This window comes from Myotis brandtii, unplaced genomic scaffold, assembly GCF_000412655.1.
Source record: "Myotis brandtii unplaced genomic scaffold, ASM41265v1 scaffold29, whole genome shotgun sequence".
Classification (NCBI taxonomy): domain Eukaryota; kingdom Metazoa; phylum Chordata; class Mammalia; order Chiroptera; family Vespertilionidae; genus Myotis; species Myotis brandtii.
This window is the reverse complement of record NW_005361075.1, coordinates 2,602,414-2,617,834: the sequence shown is the minus strand read 5'-3', so window position 1 is coordinate 2,617,834 and position 15,421 is coordinate 2,602,414. Positions and strand designations below refer to the sequence as shown.

The window sequence follows — 15,421 nt, the reverse complement described above, 5'->3', positions numbered from 1 at the left end:
CCAGCTGCTGTGACTGAATGCCTCTGGCCAGCGGACCCTGCCCAGATGGAATGAGAAGCATCGTGCCACCGCCAATGACCAAGTCTGAGCAGGTTTAGAACTACCATTGCTTCTCCCGGCCACGTCCTCGCTCCTCCTAGGGAAACAGCTTGGACTTTAAAGCTCTTATCCTTCCGTTTTAAAAAGCAGTATCGTTTTGAATAATGTTCAAAGGCTCTGCTGCAAGAATGAGAGGTGATTTTTCCAAAGAGGAGTGTGCATACATGATGCTGAGGTGGGAGATGTACACCAGGGAGAGAAAGGCGAGGAGGGGGGTTAAGGAAAACACTGCAGACCTGGACCTAGACATCAAAGGGATTGAGATGGAAATAAAGCAAAGGAGAGGGAAATAGAAGGTTGGGGCAGGAACACATGGTGTACGGGGGAGGAAGGAAAAGGGAAGCAAAAGATTAATTTTAAATGTAATCAAATGTCAGGCTCTGGAGGAGTTGAATATAATAGCTTCAACTGAATATAATCTCTTGTCTAGGGGTTTGGATAATGGCTCTCCTCTTTGGAAAAACCATCTCTTAACATTTCTTTAAATTCTAAGCTGTTTATACCTTTTTTTTCTAGTTTTAAATTCTTATAACCTCAATGATCCTAATCCTTCCTGTCTCTAATTCCTTAACTTTCCTCAGTCCCTCCTTAGCTGTATAAGTTCCCTGAGATAGCATGTCAGTCTGTTTTGTTCTAACACTTCCGTTTCCTCTAACACAGCATGAAGATAGCCAATCCTTTAAGTAGCATGATGCATGTGGGGAGGAAAACTGGACAATCGAGGTTGGAATTATTCAGAATGACCTGTTTTTAGCAGTTGTTGGCTGTGTAGAGATTCAAAAGGCAATCAGGGTGTATTTGAAATCATTTCTTTCCCTGCCTTTTTACTTAAAAGCAAAATACTTTCCCCCTTACATTTGTATAGCTCTTTACAAGCTGCAAATTACTTTTACATGTATAATTTAATTTGTTCTGAATAAAAATTCCATAAGGCTGACAAAATGGAGATAGACTATTATTCCATTTTTTTTAGGTGGGGAAGCAGACTCAGAGAATGTGTGCTCCTTGAGGTCACACAGCTCATCACTGATAGAGCCAGAATCTTAGACCTTTCAGAAACCCCAATCGGTTGTTTCTCAGTTCATTTTAATGTCTTCTCTGCATAGTCACATAGCCATTGCTCTTCTGGAAAACTGTTTATGGAAAACCAGCAATAATTGCTCTAGCTGGTTTGGCTCAGTGATTAGAGTGTCAGCCTGCGGACAGAAGGGTCCCAAGTTCAATTCTAGTCTAGGGCACGTACCTTTGTTGCAGGCTCAATCTCTGGCCCTGTGTGGGAGGCAACCAATTGATGTGTCTCTCTCACATCGATGTTTCCCTCTCTCTACCTCTCCCTCTCCTTTCACTTTCTTTAAAAGTCAATGGAAAAATATCCTCGTGTGGGGATTAACCAAAAAAAAAGAAGAAAATCAGCAATAAAAGGGACAATAATAATAACAAACAGTGGTTACACAATCCCTTCCAAACCAGATAGTTGGTCAAAATAACTGTTATAGATTATCATCTTTACTTTAAATTTAATTTGTGTTTGATTTTCACTAATTCTACGTCTAGAGGTCAATTTGGGCCTCTACAATTAGATAGATAATTATATTTTCTGAAAAAACAAGCAATGATATCAAAAAGAATGAGGGGTGTCAGCATGGACAGTAAAGTTGGGGCAATTCAGATGCTGAGAACCAAATTAAATATTAATATCCTGGCAGTTCTTAAAAATATTTAATCTCAGTAATACATCTCGTTTTTTCTTTGTAGAGAAGGTATGAGAAAAGGTGCCCAAGAGGGAGTTTGGGCTTCAGCTTACGGCAGATGAGCAGGTTTGGGGGTTTGTTTTTGGTTGGGTTTGGTTAGCAGCTTCTGTTGTACTGTGTGGGAGAAAAATTGGAGAGGCAGCTGGGCAGATGGCTGTGGAATGTAAGGCTTTCTGCACCTCCTTGCATTGTAAAACACGGGTGATTAGGAGCCTACCCACTCAACACCCTGTGAGCACTTAGGAGATTCTTTGAGTGGTCCCAGGTGATGATGGTGACAGACTTGAGGATTCCCAAGACAAAGCGGTCAGATCCCCAGGTGGCTGGAAGATGAGGTAGGAAGGAGTCTGTCATGCCCAAGGGCTTCATAATTAGGAAAAACTATTTTGTTAGAAGCCATAAATAACTTCCTAGTTGTTAATGGTGTGACTAAATATCTAAGTTACATTAATATGCCAAAAGACAAAACAAAAACAGAATGCATATAGTTTGTGAGTTAGATCTGTATGAAGACAAACTGCATATAGAAAAAAAATGACTAAAATTAACAGTAGTTGCCTTTGGAAGGGGAAAGTACTGTTTTTTGTCTTTCTTATACTTTTCTGTTCTTTCCAGTTTTCTATGGCGGGCATAGTATTTATAGCTACCATATACTGAGATCTTACTACACTCTGCTAAGCACTTCATACGCATGATCTTGTTTAATTCTTATAACCACCTTATTCGGTAGGTGTTTTATCCTATTAACAGATGAGACTCAGAGATTGAGTGACTTTTGGAAATGGAACTTGATCCAAGGTCTTCCTGATGCCAAAGAGAACTTCCTGACTGATTAAATATTAGCTCCTTGGGGGAAAAACAATCATTTATCTTAGGACACAATATATTAATAATGTCATATGCAGAACAGGCCAGATGGGCCATTAATACCTTTTTGGGCTAGGATGTAGCAATTCTTACTCTCAAAACATTTTGGATGTGTCTACAGCAGCCGTGGGCAAACTATGGCCCGCGGGCCGGATCCGGCCCGTTTGAAATGAATAAAACTAAAAAAAAAAAAGACCGTACCCTTTTATGTAATGATGTTTACTTTGAATTTATATTAGTTCACACAAACACTCCATCCATGCTTTTGTTCCGGCCCTCCGGTCCAGTTTAAGAACCCATTGTGGCCCTCGAGTCAAAAAGTTTGCCCACCCCTGGTCTACAGCCACAGATTAACGTGTCTTCACCTGAACCATTAGAGTGCCTCCAGTTATATACAAATGCTTTGTGGTTCGATATAGTAGCCGCTGATGGTTTACAAGCAGTCTCACACAATATTAATGTTTAGGCTATGCCACATCTGTGTTTTTTCTTCAGAATCAAATTAAGAAATATATTCCTTTTAAAAAAAGACATCCAGCCATCATATCATCAGAGTCTCGTCAAAAACTATGTCACATCTTCATTAATTATTCACTTGTGATTGAGTGGTGATTTTTTTTTTTGATAGTTTAGGAATTCTTACTTTGGTTTTCGGTGAAACAGAGGATAAGGGGACTTTTCCCATGTCTTCATCTCTGAGATGGAAAAGTAGGTGAGAATCATAGCTCTTCACTCTTTAAGAAGGCAAATGCCACTGACAATCCAAAACCAAACATAATTCAGAAATTACGACACATTAGCTTGCAAGTGTACAAACATCTCATTTCATGCACATGGCCCCTGCCCTATGAGATAGGTAGTCTAGTTGTCTGCATTTCACTGAGGAGGAAACCAAGGCTTAGAACGTACTTGGTTGCACAGTAAGCAGTAGAGTTAGGATTTGAATCTAACTGCAGAGTGTTAACCATTAACATATACTATACTAACTATGAAGCCCAAGTTTTTTATTTACTTGTGTGATCCTAAAAAATTAACCTCACTAAGCCTATTTCCATACCTGTAATAAAAAGATAAAAGGGCCTTTATTATACGACTATTATGAACATTAAATGTAATAGCATATAAAATGTGAAGCATATTATTGGATCCATTCTTGGTATTCAGGTTCTTCGTATCCAGTTTCTCTTTCTCTCCCTATAATTTGTTGGACGTTTAAGCCCTAAAAAGTAGACAGTGGGGTTTCTGCTGAATTGCCTGCCTTGGAGAGGATGGGGTTCCTTCTGAGATTCTAAAGAAACTTTCTCTGAGAAGGAGAAATAATTGTACAGTTATTTTAAAGCAAAACACTGCAAAAGTTTAAGAAAGACTTGAACAGAGATAAATGGCTAGGTTCCAAGGCCACTTCTAAAATGCTCTAAATTTTAGCTCCAAGAAAGGTGACTGGACTGGAAGTTAGATTCCCATTATGCATTCCCATGTGAAAGCAATTTAGAATCAATAGCAAGTTGAGCTTCCTTGGGCAGAGCTGTAGAACTTGGGCAGAATCTACTACCTGCAGAGGTTGCAGAATATCTCTTTGAAGACAGCTACAATTTAGGGGGTTGGAAGTCAGTGGCTAGATGTTCTAATAAACTTTGCATTTGGGTTAAGAGAAATGGAACAAACATATACTGGGTTTAAATTTCAAAGAACAAAAGTAAGGTTCTCAATTTCTTCCTCTGTTGCTGATAGTTTTGCACCAAGGCTCCTTAGAAGCTGAATTTTCCAAAAGCAGAGGCTCCTGACTTTTTCAAAAAGTCATTCATCCTCCTCCTCCTTCCCCAACAAAACGAAACAAAGTAAAGAAAATGTATCTGTACACCTCCATTTGCCAAACACAAAGCCGAAAGGATAGGGAAGAGGTTGGGAAAGTGCGTGTGATCTTTCCTCTGGTCCTCGGGTCCCATCCTCAGTGAGAGAATCAGGCAGCTGGACCAAAAGCAGAGGTTGACCTCACAGAATCCCGAGCAGATTCTGGGTGGAAGGTGGCTGGGAAGATGCTTCTTTACGTAGGAGGGTGTCTGCTGCAGGTTTTCTTCCCTTCCATTGGCTGTAGTCTGACCCGAGAAACAATAGCCCACGTTGTCGGTGGGAATGTAAAATGGTGCAGCCACTTCCAAATATAGTTTGGCAGTTACTAAAAAAAAAAAAAAAAAAGTAACCATAGAGTTACCATATGACCCAGCAATTCTACTCCTAGAGATATACCCAGGAAAATTGAAAACAGGTGTTTACACAAAAACTTATACATAAATATTTATAAAATTATTATTCGTAATAGCCAAAGAGTAGAAACAACCCAAGTGCCCACCAACTGATGGATGGATAAACAAAATGTGATATGTTTCTACAATGGGGTATGACTCAGCCATAAAAAGGAATGAAGAATTGATATGTGCTACAGCACGGATGGACCTTGAAGAACATTATGCTAGCTGGAAGAAGCCAGGCACAAGGGCCACATGTCCTGTGATCCCATTTATATGAACTGTTTAAAGAGGCAAATCCCTAGAGACAGAAAGCAGACTGTTGCTTGCAAGGGGCCGGGTAGAGGTGGGGATTGGGATTGTCTGCTAACAGGCACCACGTTTCTCTTTGGGAACGTTCTAGAATCAGATGATAGTAATGATTGTACAGCATTGTAAAAGCCACCGAATTGTACACTTTAAAGTGGTTAAAATGTTGAATTTTTGCTATGTGCATTTTATCTCAAATTTTTTAAAACTGAAAAGAAAGAAATAATATCCAAGTACCTGGACTTGCAGTCCCAATTTTGAAAACCTCACCTAGGGAGGAGGGAGTTGCAGGAACTACCCGCCCATCTTGGTATTCTTTGTTCCCTGATTTTAACAGATTAGATTTTCTTAGTAGTAAAATGTATTTCTTCTCCAAATTCTCTCTTATCCACGCCCCCCCTCTTCCGCTTAGCACTTTTATGTAATGTTCTTTGTAGGCAGATTTAACTTATATCGTCGTAAGCAGTTAACAGTGGTGAATATGTTTGCTCTCTATCTCTCCACTAATCAGTCTGATTGATGAATACTGAGAGTTTGCATATACAAACCGAAATGACCCGATCATAGTATAAAATAGAACTTTCACCCACAACTTGCCCAGAAGCCAACCTCCTATCCACAATAAACAGCCCAGGAAGCCAGCCTGCTTTAACTCAAACTTATAAGAAGCCAAATTTCCATATCTAATGACAATCCAGGGAGCTAAGCAATAACTTCTATAACAATCAGCCCCAAATGTCCATGACTTGATTAAGAACTGACAACTTCCCTAATTTTTGTCCCTGTTCCAACGTAGGACCAACCAAAGGAAGCCAAATGTGCACCCCTAACAAAGCATATAGGGTGCCCAGCTTCTAGTCAGCCTGCCTCAGCTGCCCCAGGCCAACAGGCTTTAATCAGGGCATACCGGAAGCCTTTTGTCTCCCACTATGATGCTTTCCGATTCCTTTGCCTGCTTTTGAGTTTGCTAAAACACACGTGTTGTTGGCTGACTCCCTCACTATGTCAGACAGCATACATAACCTGTGTTTTTCTTGTTTAGTTGATCTTTGTTTATTTCCAAAATACAGATACATTTTATACATATTTACACACTCTGCATTCCATATTCTCCTCTGTAATCAGTACGGCATTAGTACAATGGGTAACCCTCACCCAAGAGTTACCAGAGTTGTGGGTAAAACCAAGGTAGAGAATGAGCTCTGTGACCAGTTGAGGATTATCCCCTAAGCCCTCCTTACCACAAAATTCTCCCAGAAAGTACCCTCATACTCCTTTCTAATCTGGCCCCTCCCCCTTCCAGACAACTACTTCTGTCTTGTGTCACCATAGATTAGTTTTCTTTCATTCTTGTGGGCTCATACAATATGAAATTTTTATTTGGCTTCTTTCACTCAAAAAGATGTTTTAGAGATACATTCATGTTTTGTGTATCAGTAGTTCATCCCTTGTTATTGATGAGTGGTATTTCATTGTATAAATATATCATAATTTGTCCATTTTCCTATTGATGGGCTTCCTTGTATTCCCAGTTTTCAGTAGCATGAATAAGCTTGCCAAGAGCATTCTTGTATAATTCTTTTTGTAGATAAGTATTTTCATTTATATTGGATAGATTTCAACTCACAGTGAAATTTTTGGGTCATATGGTAAATGTATGTTTAGCTTCATAAGAAACTGCCAAACGACTCCCCAGGGGATTGGGCCTAAGCTGGCAGTTAGACATCCCTCTGGCAGCCCAGGAGCCCTCGGGGGATGTCCACTTGCCAGTGGGGAGCAGGCCTAAGCTGCAGTCGGACATCCTTAGCGCTGCTGAGGAGGCGGGAGAGGCTCCCGCCACCACCGCTGTGCTGGCAGCCATCAGCCTGGCTTGTGGCTGAGCAGAGCTCCCCCTGTGGGAGCATGCTGACCACCAGGGGGCAGCTCCTGCATTGAGTGTCTGCCCCCTGGTGGTCAGTGTGTGTCATAGTGACCAGTCATTTCCAGTCGTTCTGCTGTTAGGGTCAATTTGCATATTATCCTTTTATTATATAGGATTAACAATGTATTAGAGTTCCAGTTGCTCCACATCCTAGCCAATATGTGGTTGTGTTAATCTTTGATTTTAGCATCTTAGTGAGTATAAAATACGATCTTATTGTCCTTTTAATTTCCATGATGATGAGCATTTTTTCATGTGCTTATTGGCTTCTTATATCTTCTTTTGTTAATTGCTTATTCAAATATTTTGCCCATTTTAACTGAGCTGTTCTTTTTATTATTGATTTATTAGCTTTTTATATGCTATGGATATAAATCCTTTATCATTTATATAAATTTTTAATTTTGATGAAGTCCAATGTATCAGTTTTTTCCCCTTTTATGATATTTTTTGCATCTGCCTGAGAAATCTTTGCCAATCCCTAAGATTGTGAAGATATTTTCCTTCTATAAGCTTTATAGTTCTGGGTTTTACATTCAGGTCTCTGATTCAGCTCAAATTAATTTTTGTGTATGGAACTACATAGGAGTGGACCTGGGTGGATATCCAGTGTTTTAGTACCATTTGTTAAAAAGACTTTCCTATCTCCATTGAATTGATTTGACTCCTTGGTCGAAATCAATTGATGTAGTAGGTTAGGGTCTATTTCTGTATTCTATTTCCATTCCCTTGATCTATTTATCTATGCTTATACCAATACTACATTTGTCTTAATTATTGTAACTTTATTACTCTTGAAATGAGACAGTGTAAGCTCTCCAAATAAAAAATATTTTAAAATATTATTAAGTAATCTTTTAAGAGATATTTTTGCTATTCTAGATAATATTTCAAAAGATTTTCCTATTCTAGATCCTTTGTATGTTTTTATATATTTTAGAATCATCTTGTTAATTTCTTCAAAAAAGTGGAGAATTTTGATACTGATTGCACTGAATCTAGAGGTCAATTTGGGAAGAATGAGCATCTTAATTATATTGAATATTCCAATCTATGAGTATATTTAACTCTTCTCAAGTTTCTCTCAGCAAAGTTGAATAGTTTGTAGTGGGGGGTTTGTATATCTTTTCTAGATTTATTTCTTGGTATTTATATTTTTTGTAATTTTTTAAAAATCATGAAATGATAATTCTTAGACAGCATTTTCATTAATTTTGTTTTTAATATTATTTCGATTAAAGCCTGAAGAATTTATATCTTGTTATATCCAGCAAGACCAGAAAATATTAAGATATAATTAGTACCAGAGCTACATTAAATGCAATTTCATCCTTCCTTGAAGTATCAGCTGGTCTATTAGATTGTACTGTATCTTAGGGATCAGCATTAAGAAGATTATCTACCACGTACTACAATTTTTCAGAAGGGCAATTCAATAAAAATCGAGACTCAATAAATGCCAGAAATAAGAGTGTGCATTGAATGGGGTCTTTGTTCATTTTTAGACAATTGTCCTTTTTGAAATGTAGTAGTTTATCTGATTTATTAGAAGTTGTGAATATCAGGCTGGGAATTTTAACCAAAAGTGGCTTCTCAAGGAAATATACCTCATATGACCTGAGGCAAGGGTTAACTAGTCATTCTTACATACACAGATGTTTGTAAATAATGGGTCAGGAATTGCCAAGAAAATAGTGCTTTTTCCTTTCTATTTCTTCTGCAGCTCTGCCAAACAAAATTGTAAGGTAAACCAGATGTCTGAATCAGTGAAAGTTTGATGAAACATTGTGATGAGATAAATTATAATCTGCCAGAAATTTTCTTCTGTATGGTTCTTAAAATCTGAACATATAAGAACAGAAAGGCTTTCTGATGTACCTCTCCAGAGATAATTATTTTCTTTTTAAAACTGGTAGGATCACTCTGGTATGGATCAGACAGATACTTCTCTAGCTTCATACAAACATGTCTCTTCCTTGGCCGTCGGTGATGGTGACTTTCTCTGCCCTGTGATTCTCACCAGGGAAGGGGCAGCCCACTTTAGGTGGATAACGTGTTAAAGTGGACAACATGGTTACTAGAAAGCTAGGTTTTAAGCCATCCCATTGAGCCTGATCTGATGTAGAATATTCAGGTTGGCACAAAGAACACAAGCAAGGAATACGAAGAAACCATCTACTGTAATCTAACTGACATCATGAGGAGCCAGTGGTATATTGACCACTATGGAGCATGTAAAAATATTTTGTATAACAATTTGATGGTACTTTCTGCACTTTTTTATTTCGTTGGGGATTTGAACCATGCAGGTTAACTCATAAAATAAAATTTTAAAAAGACAAGATCAACACATATGATGCAATATATTTAATTAAACTAGCTAAACCTTACCTGCTTCTTTACAGTGGCTCGGAGGAGATTTGGGGTAGAACTTGTTAACATTCAGTTAGGCCCAGATTTGGCATTTGGAAGCAACAGTTTGGTAGAGTGATTGTGCTCCTACACATGGAGGAAACAGTATTGGTAACTCTCAGTGTGATTAGGGACATGGCCCTTAATGAAATTTCAAATGGAGGTGAATTTGACTTATTCTATGGTGTGGTCCAATTCTAGTCAAATGCTGCGGATATGAGACTAGGCCAGGAAAATTCAGGGTCTACTTCTGATGGCATTGCCCCAGGGGACCTGGTCTTTCTATTCTATGTTTGGAATTAAGCAGATGAGGTATTTGGGTCCCAGCCAGACTCGAGTTCATTGTAGGTTTGTACAAACTTAAATGACTTGGTCTTGTCATCTATAGACGTAAGGATAGTCCATGGCTAACTTATAGCATTCTGCTTCTTGAGGTCAATAGGATTGATTGTAGGATTAAAGTAAGAAATTTAAGGAAGAGCATATATTTCTGCTCACAGTCTGGATTATTGATCTGGTAAGGCCCAGCCTGAATGTTTATAAGACTACTCACCCCATTTGCTTTTTTTTTTTCAGGGTACAACTGAAGTGGAAATTAAGAAGAAAGGTCCTGGATCTCTCTTAGTTTCCATGGAGCAACTGGCCTCCTATGGGCGGAAGGACAGGATAAACAGTATACTGAGTGTTGTTACAAATACACTAGTAGAAGGTATGTGCCCTGTGATGTGAGTCCAAGCTGCTGAGATACAAATATGTAGTGTGCTTGATAAATATAATCCCTGTCCCTTGGTCTGAGTTTTGCAAAAATTGCCTCTAAGCTTTAGGAATAGTGTGCTGGTCACAGAAACCAGCATCCCAAGTCTGCATGCAGAGAATCCAATAAGGACTTCAAAGTTGCTGCCAGCATTGTGCACAGACAGATAATAAGTATGAAAGAGTGACATAAGTGTGAGCTAGAAGATCTGAAGAAGTCTCTGTAATTGTCATCACGAGGAGCCAGTGGGGTGATGTAAGGCATAAAGGAATATAGACTGAAGAACTGTGAAGAGAAAGGATGATGGAATCCCATCACCCCAAAACATACCTTCTTCTTTTCCTTTTCAGCTACTTACAACGCTTGTGGTTTTCCCTTAAGGATGAATGTACTGTGCGTTTCGGTTGCGCCTAATTCTGCCTCTCTTCAAGCACTCTCATATAGTCATAAATACATTTGATGTGTGAATAGATACGCTGAAATCCCTCTTCTCCAGCACTGTGCCACCGACAGAGCAGCCGCTGTTGAATTGTAGCATGCCTGCAGTGCCGTTGCTGTCAGTGCCCGACCTCAGCACTAGGTGGCTCCTCCATGACGCAGTGGGCATGCTCAGGAGCACCTGAGAGAGCTCCAGTTCCCACCGTCCCCAGCAAGTGCTAGCTTTCCATCCAATTGGGGTCTGCATCCCAGGCTCCTCTTGCTTTCTTTAGAGGTCGATTCAGTGGCGAAGTTTTCTCTCACAGGTTCTGATTGATTCTGTATGAATCTTCTTCATTTGATTCGTGTTGATTTAGTTGACTTGTCCCATTATAGATCCAGCTTTTTCCCCCCAATTACAGTTGGCATACAGTATTAGTTTCAGGTATTCTACATAGTGATTAGACATTACATAACTTACAGAGTGATCACCTGATAAGTCTAGTACCCATCTGACACCATACTTAGTTATTTCAATTTATTGACTATATTCCCTATGCTGTACTTACATCCCCATGACTGTTTTTATAACTGGCATTTTGTACTTCTTAATCCCTTCACCTTTTTTCACTCAGTGCCCCAACCCCAGTCCCATCCAGCAACCATCAGTTCGTTTTAGATACCTATGAGTTTGTTTCTGTTTTGTTTATTCATTTATTTGGTTGTTTAGATTCCACATATAAGTGGAAATATATGGTATTTGTCTGGTTTCTTTCACTTAGTATAACACCCTTAAGATCCATCCATTTTGTTGCAGATGGCAAGATTTCCTTCTTTATTATGGCTGAGTAATATTCCATTGTATATATGTACCACAACTTCTTTATCCATTCTGTTACAGACTATTCTTGAGGCCTCAAATTGCCTTCCTTCAGAGTTCAAACACCAAACTAACCCAACAATAGCCAGAGTCTCAGATATCAGGAGACTCAAAATGATCCAGGTGTCTTTGAGACAAGTTATTTTTTGAGTCATTGAGTCATTTAAGACCAATACCACTTTGTGAGTGTGTGAGTGTGTGAGTGTGTGTGTGTGTGTGTGTGTGTATGTGTTGGGCAGGGGCGTCTGCGGTGAAGGGAGAATCCCCAGAAAGGATCTCCCTTGAAGTGTTTACAAGGAGTGTTTACAAGGAGCTACACTTTCCCCTGCCTAATCTGAAGAATATATCAGGTAAAAACAATACTGAACCTACTGCTTTCAGCCACCTGAACCACTTCAGTGATTCCTGTTTCCTTTCCATCCCATCAGGGTCCTTGCCGATAGAACATATTTAAGCTCTTTGTAGCTTATACTTAAGGTTGCAGGTGATAACTGCAGATCATTTCAAGATAAGAAACACTAGTTTAAGAACCTTGGCTAATTTTATTCTTCACTTGAACACCAAGACAAGATTTATCTGAGTATCTATGGCAGCTGAGAAAGAAAACTAACGACCTCTAATAGGCATATTTTATTATTGGCAAAGACATTCAGAACAGAACTATCAAAGCAATGCAGCAATTTTTTATTGATTACCTCGGTGACCTAGCACAGGGTTTGGCAGAAGTAGATGCTCAGAAATGCTTGTTGAACTGAATCTTGCTGAGCTTGGCGTGGTGGGGAGTGTTGGTGTGGCAGGGTTTCTGCTGGAGACCTAGTGCTTTTGTCCCTGTACTGAGTTAGATCTAAATCATTGGAGCTTTACTGCCTTTCTCTACTCTCTTATTTTCCTGTTCTCCCTCTCCTCTTCTTTATCTTTCTGTTCTGCTCTACTCATTCTCCACCCACCAGCACACACATAAAATAATAATAATAACAACAACAACCACAACCCTGGCCAATGTAGCTCAGTGGTAGAGCATCCGCCCACGCACTGAAGGGTCACTGGTTTGTATCTGAGCTGCAGGTTCGTTCCCCCACCCTGCTCTGGGTGGGCGCAGGAGGCAACCAATGGATGTCTCTCTCTCACATCGATGTTTCTCTCCCTCTCTTCCTCTCTGTCCCTTTCTCTTTCTCTTTCTCTCTCTCTCTCTCTCTCTCTCTCTCTCTCTCTCTCTCTCTCTCCCCCCCCCCTTCTCCTTCCACTCTCTTTAAAAAAAATACCAATAGAAAAAATATCCTTGGGTGAGGATTAAAGAAAAAAAAATAGATGCAAGGGTAGCTCAGAGGAGATGACTGTAATTGTGTTCCTGGGTAAGAGGCCATTCCAGTTCATTTCCCCTTTTCTAAGCCCTGAAGTCCACATCACTTTTACCTTTACTGCCTGTTCCTGCTCAAACATTCCTCCTATCCCCTCTCCTAGTAGTTGACTCCCTTTGTTAAAATTGATGAGACAACTGCTGTAAGCAAAGAATGATGAATGGCTGGAGCTGAATAACGTGAAGAGGGAATTAAGGACCTTAAGAAAGATCATTCCTGTTTGACTGCTGGTCCCTCTGGATTAATGGTCGCTAGATCGCTACAATGTGAAAAGCTAGCATTGAATGAATAATTGTTCCTGCTTTCCAGACCTTCAGTTAGAAGCCCTGACATTATAACCCAAGTATTAAAATTATTATTATTTAAAATCAAAGAAACAGGCTCCTACCTACCTGTTTAAAACTACAGTTGAGCCCTAATGGTTTGGCTCAGTGGATAGAGCATTGGCCTGTGGACCAAAGGGTCCCGGGTTCGATTCCAGTCGAGGGTGCATACCTAGTACCTTGGTTGCAGGCTCCTCCCTGGCCCGGGCCCTGGTCAGGGCGTGTGCAGTAGGCAACCAATAGATGTGTTTCTCTCACATCAATATCTCTCTCTCTCTCTCTCTCATATCAATGGAAAAATATCCTCGGATGAGGATAAAAAATATTTTTTAATAAATAAAACCACAGTGGAGAATTCCAGAATTCTGTAAATAATGAGAAAGCCCTGCCTGCTCTGCCTCACCCCTATCCGGTTGCAGACATGCTCACCGGGATCCAATAAACTCAGCAGAATTCAGTCAGGGGAGCCATCAGCTTTGGGGATATTTCAAAGGCCTGGAGGTGGGGTGTAGGCAGAGAGTAGTGTAGTTTCACTTCTCAAAGCAGAAAAGCCCTGGGAGAAGGAAGGGGAGAGAGTAGGTAAAGTAAGAATGAGGACGTAGTGATGGTACTTGGCATTACTTATTCTCGGGTTAAACAGTTTGAAACACTCCCCTATAGAGGTAGCTGTCTGTAGCTATTGCTGCCACAAATGACTTACTCATTCTTTTTTTTAAATATATATAATATATTTTTACTAGAGGCCCAGTGCATGAAATTTGTGCATGGGTAGGGTCCCTAAGCCTGGCCAGCAATCAGGACCAATCGGGGCCTTAGGGCTGCCGGCTGCCACCCGGGGCCTTCCTTCCCTGGCTACTGGCCAGGGCCTTTCTTCATTCTGTGCTGCTCCCTGGTGGTCAGCACACATCATAGCGAGTGATCGAACTCCTGGTCGAATTCCCGAGGGGACACTTTGCATATTAGCCTTTTATATATATAGATTGATTTCAGAGAGGAAGAGAGAGGGAGGGAGAGATAGAAACATCAATGATAAGAGAGAATCATTGATCGGCTGCCTCCTGCATGCCCCCTACTGGGGATTGAGCCTGCAACCCGGGTATGTGCCCTTGACCAGAATTGAACCCAGGACCCTTCAGTCTGGAGGCCGACACTCTCTCCACTGAGCCCAACCAGCTAGGGCAGTTGTCGGCAAACTGTGGCTCATGAGCCACACGCAGCTCTTTGGCCCCTTGAGTGTGGCTCTTCCTAAGCCTTAGGAATACCCTAATTAAGTTAATAACAATGTGCCTACCTATATAGTTTAAGTTTAAAAAATTTGGCTTTCAAAAGAAATTTCAATCATTGTACTGTTGATATTTGGCTCTGTTGGCTAATGAGTTTGCCGACCACTGAGCTAGGGCATACTTACTCATTCTTTTATTCAACTGACAAACGTCAAGTGTCAGCACAGTCGCTTCTCTGGCATCTCTCTGCCTTTCCGGTGCAATGGTAAGCTCTGTGAGGATGGGGACTCGCGTTCATCAGCGTTTTCCCAGTGCCTCGCAAACTATAGGTGCATAAACATTGTTAAATTGAATTGAGAGAAGCTCCTGCCTTCAGAAACCTCATGGTCTGCCAATGCCACCATCTCGGTGGAATTATGAGGCCCTTTCTGGAAACAATTCCCAGTAGCCCTGAAGTTGAGACCTGCAGTACCCTCTCTGAAAACGTCCAGGAGCAAGGTAAGGAAACCCCACAGACCTTTGGACATCTCATCCCCCAAGTTAACTCATTCCTCCAAATCAGTTACTTCCCCTATTCCAGGCATGTGAGGCCAGTAAGTTTGTAAAGTTGTGAGTTACTTTATACACTTCCTTATTCACCTAGTGATCTTTTCTAGTTCCTAACATTCTACGTTGTCTTACTTTTGGTGAAATGAAAAAAATCCTGAAGATCTACCCTTTGCTCAGTAAAGGTGGTTAAGGGATATTTCATATCCCTCTAGGAATCTTCTTGGTGCCCCACAGGGCAGAGAAACCCCTCTTTGCTGTCTGGTAAAGACTTGGAGCCTAGTCTATATATATAAAAACCTAAGTGACCGTTAT

The 15,421-nt window shown here is 40.4% G+C and overlaps 1 protein-coding gene across 1 annotated transcript in view; it reads left to right on the top strand.

Moving 5' to 3' along the window:
• SCN8A (sodium channel, voltage gated, type VIII alpha subunit) overlaps positions 1-15,421 on the top strand; it is a 133,690-nt gene that overhangs the window by 67,591 nt on the left and 50,678 nt on the right. The window contains exon 13 of the mRNA XM_014542022.1: positions 10,182-10,314. Coding sequence (XP_014397508.1) covers positions 10,182-10,314 — 133 coding nt within the window. The remainder of the gene's footprint in view (positions 1-10,181; positions 10,315-15,421) is intronic.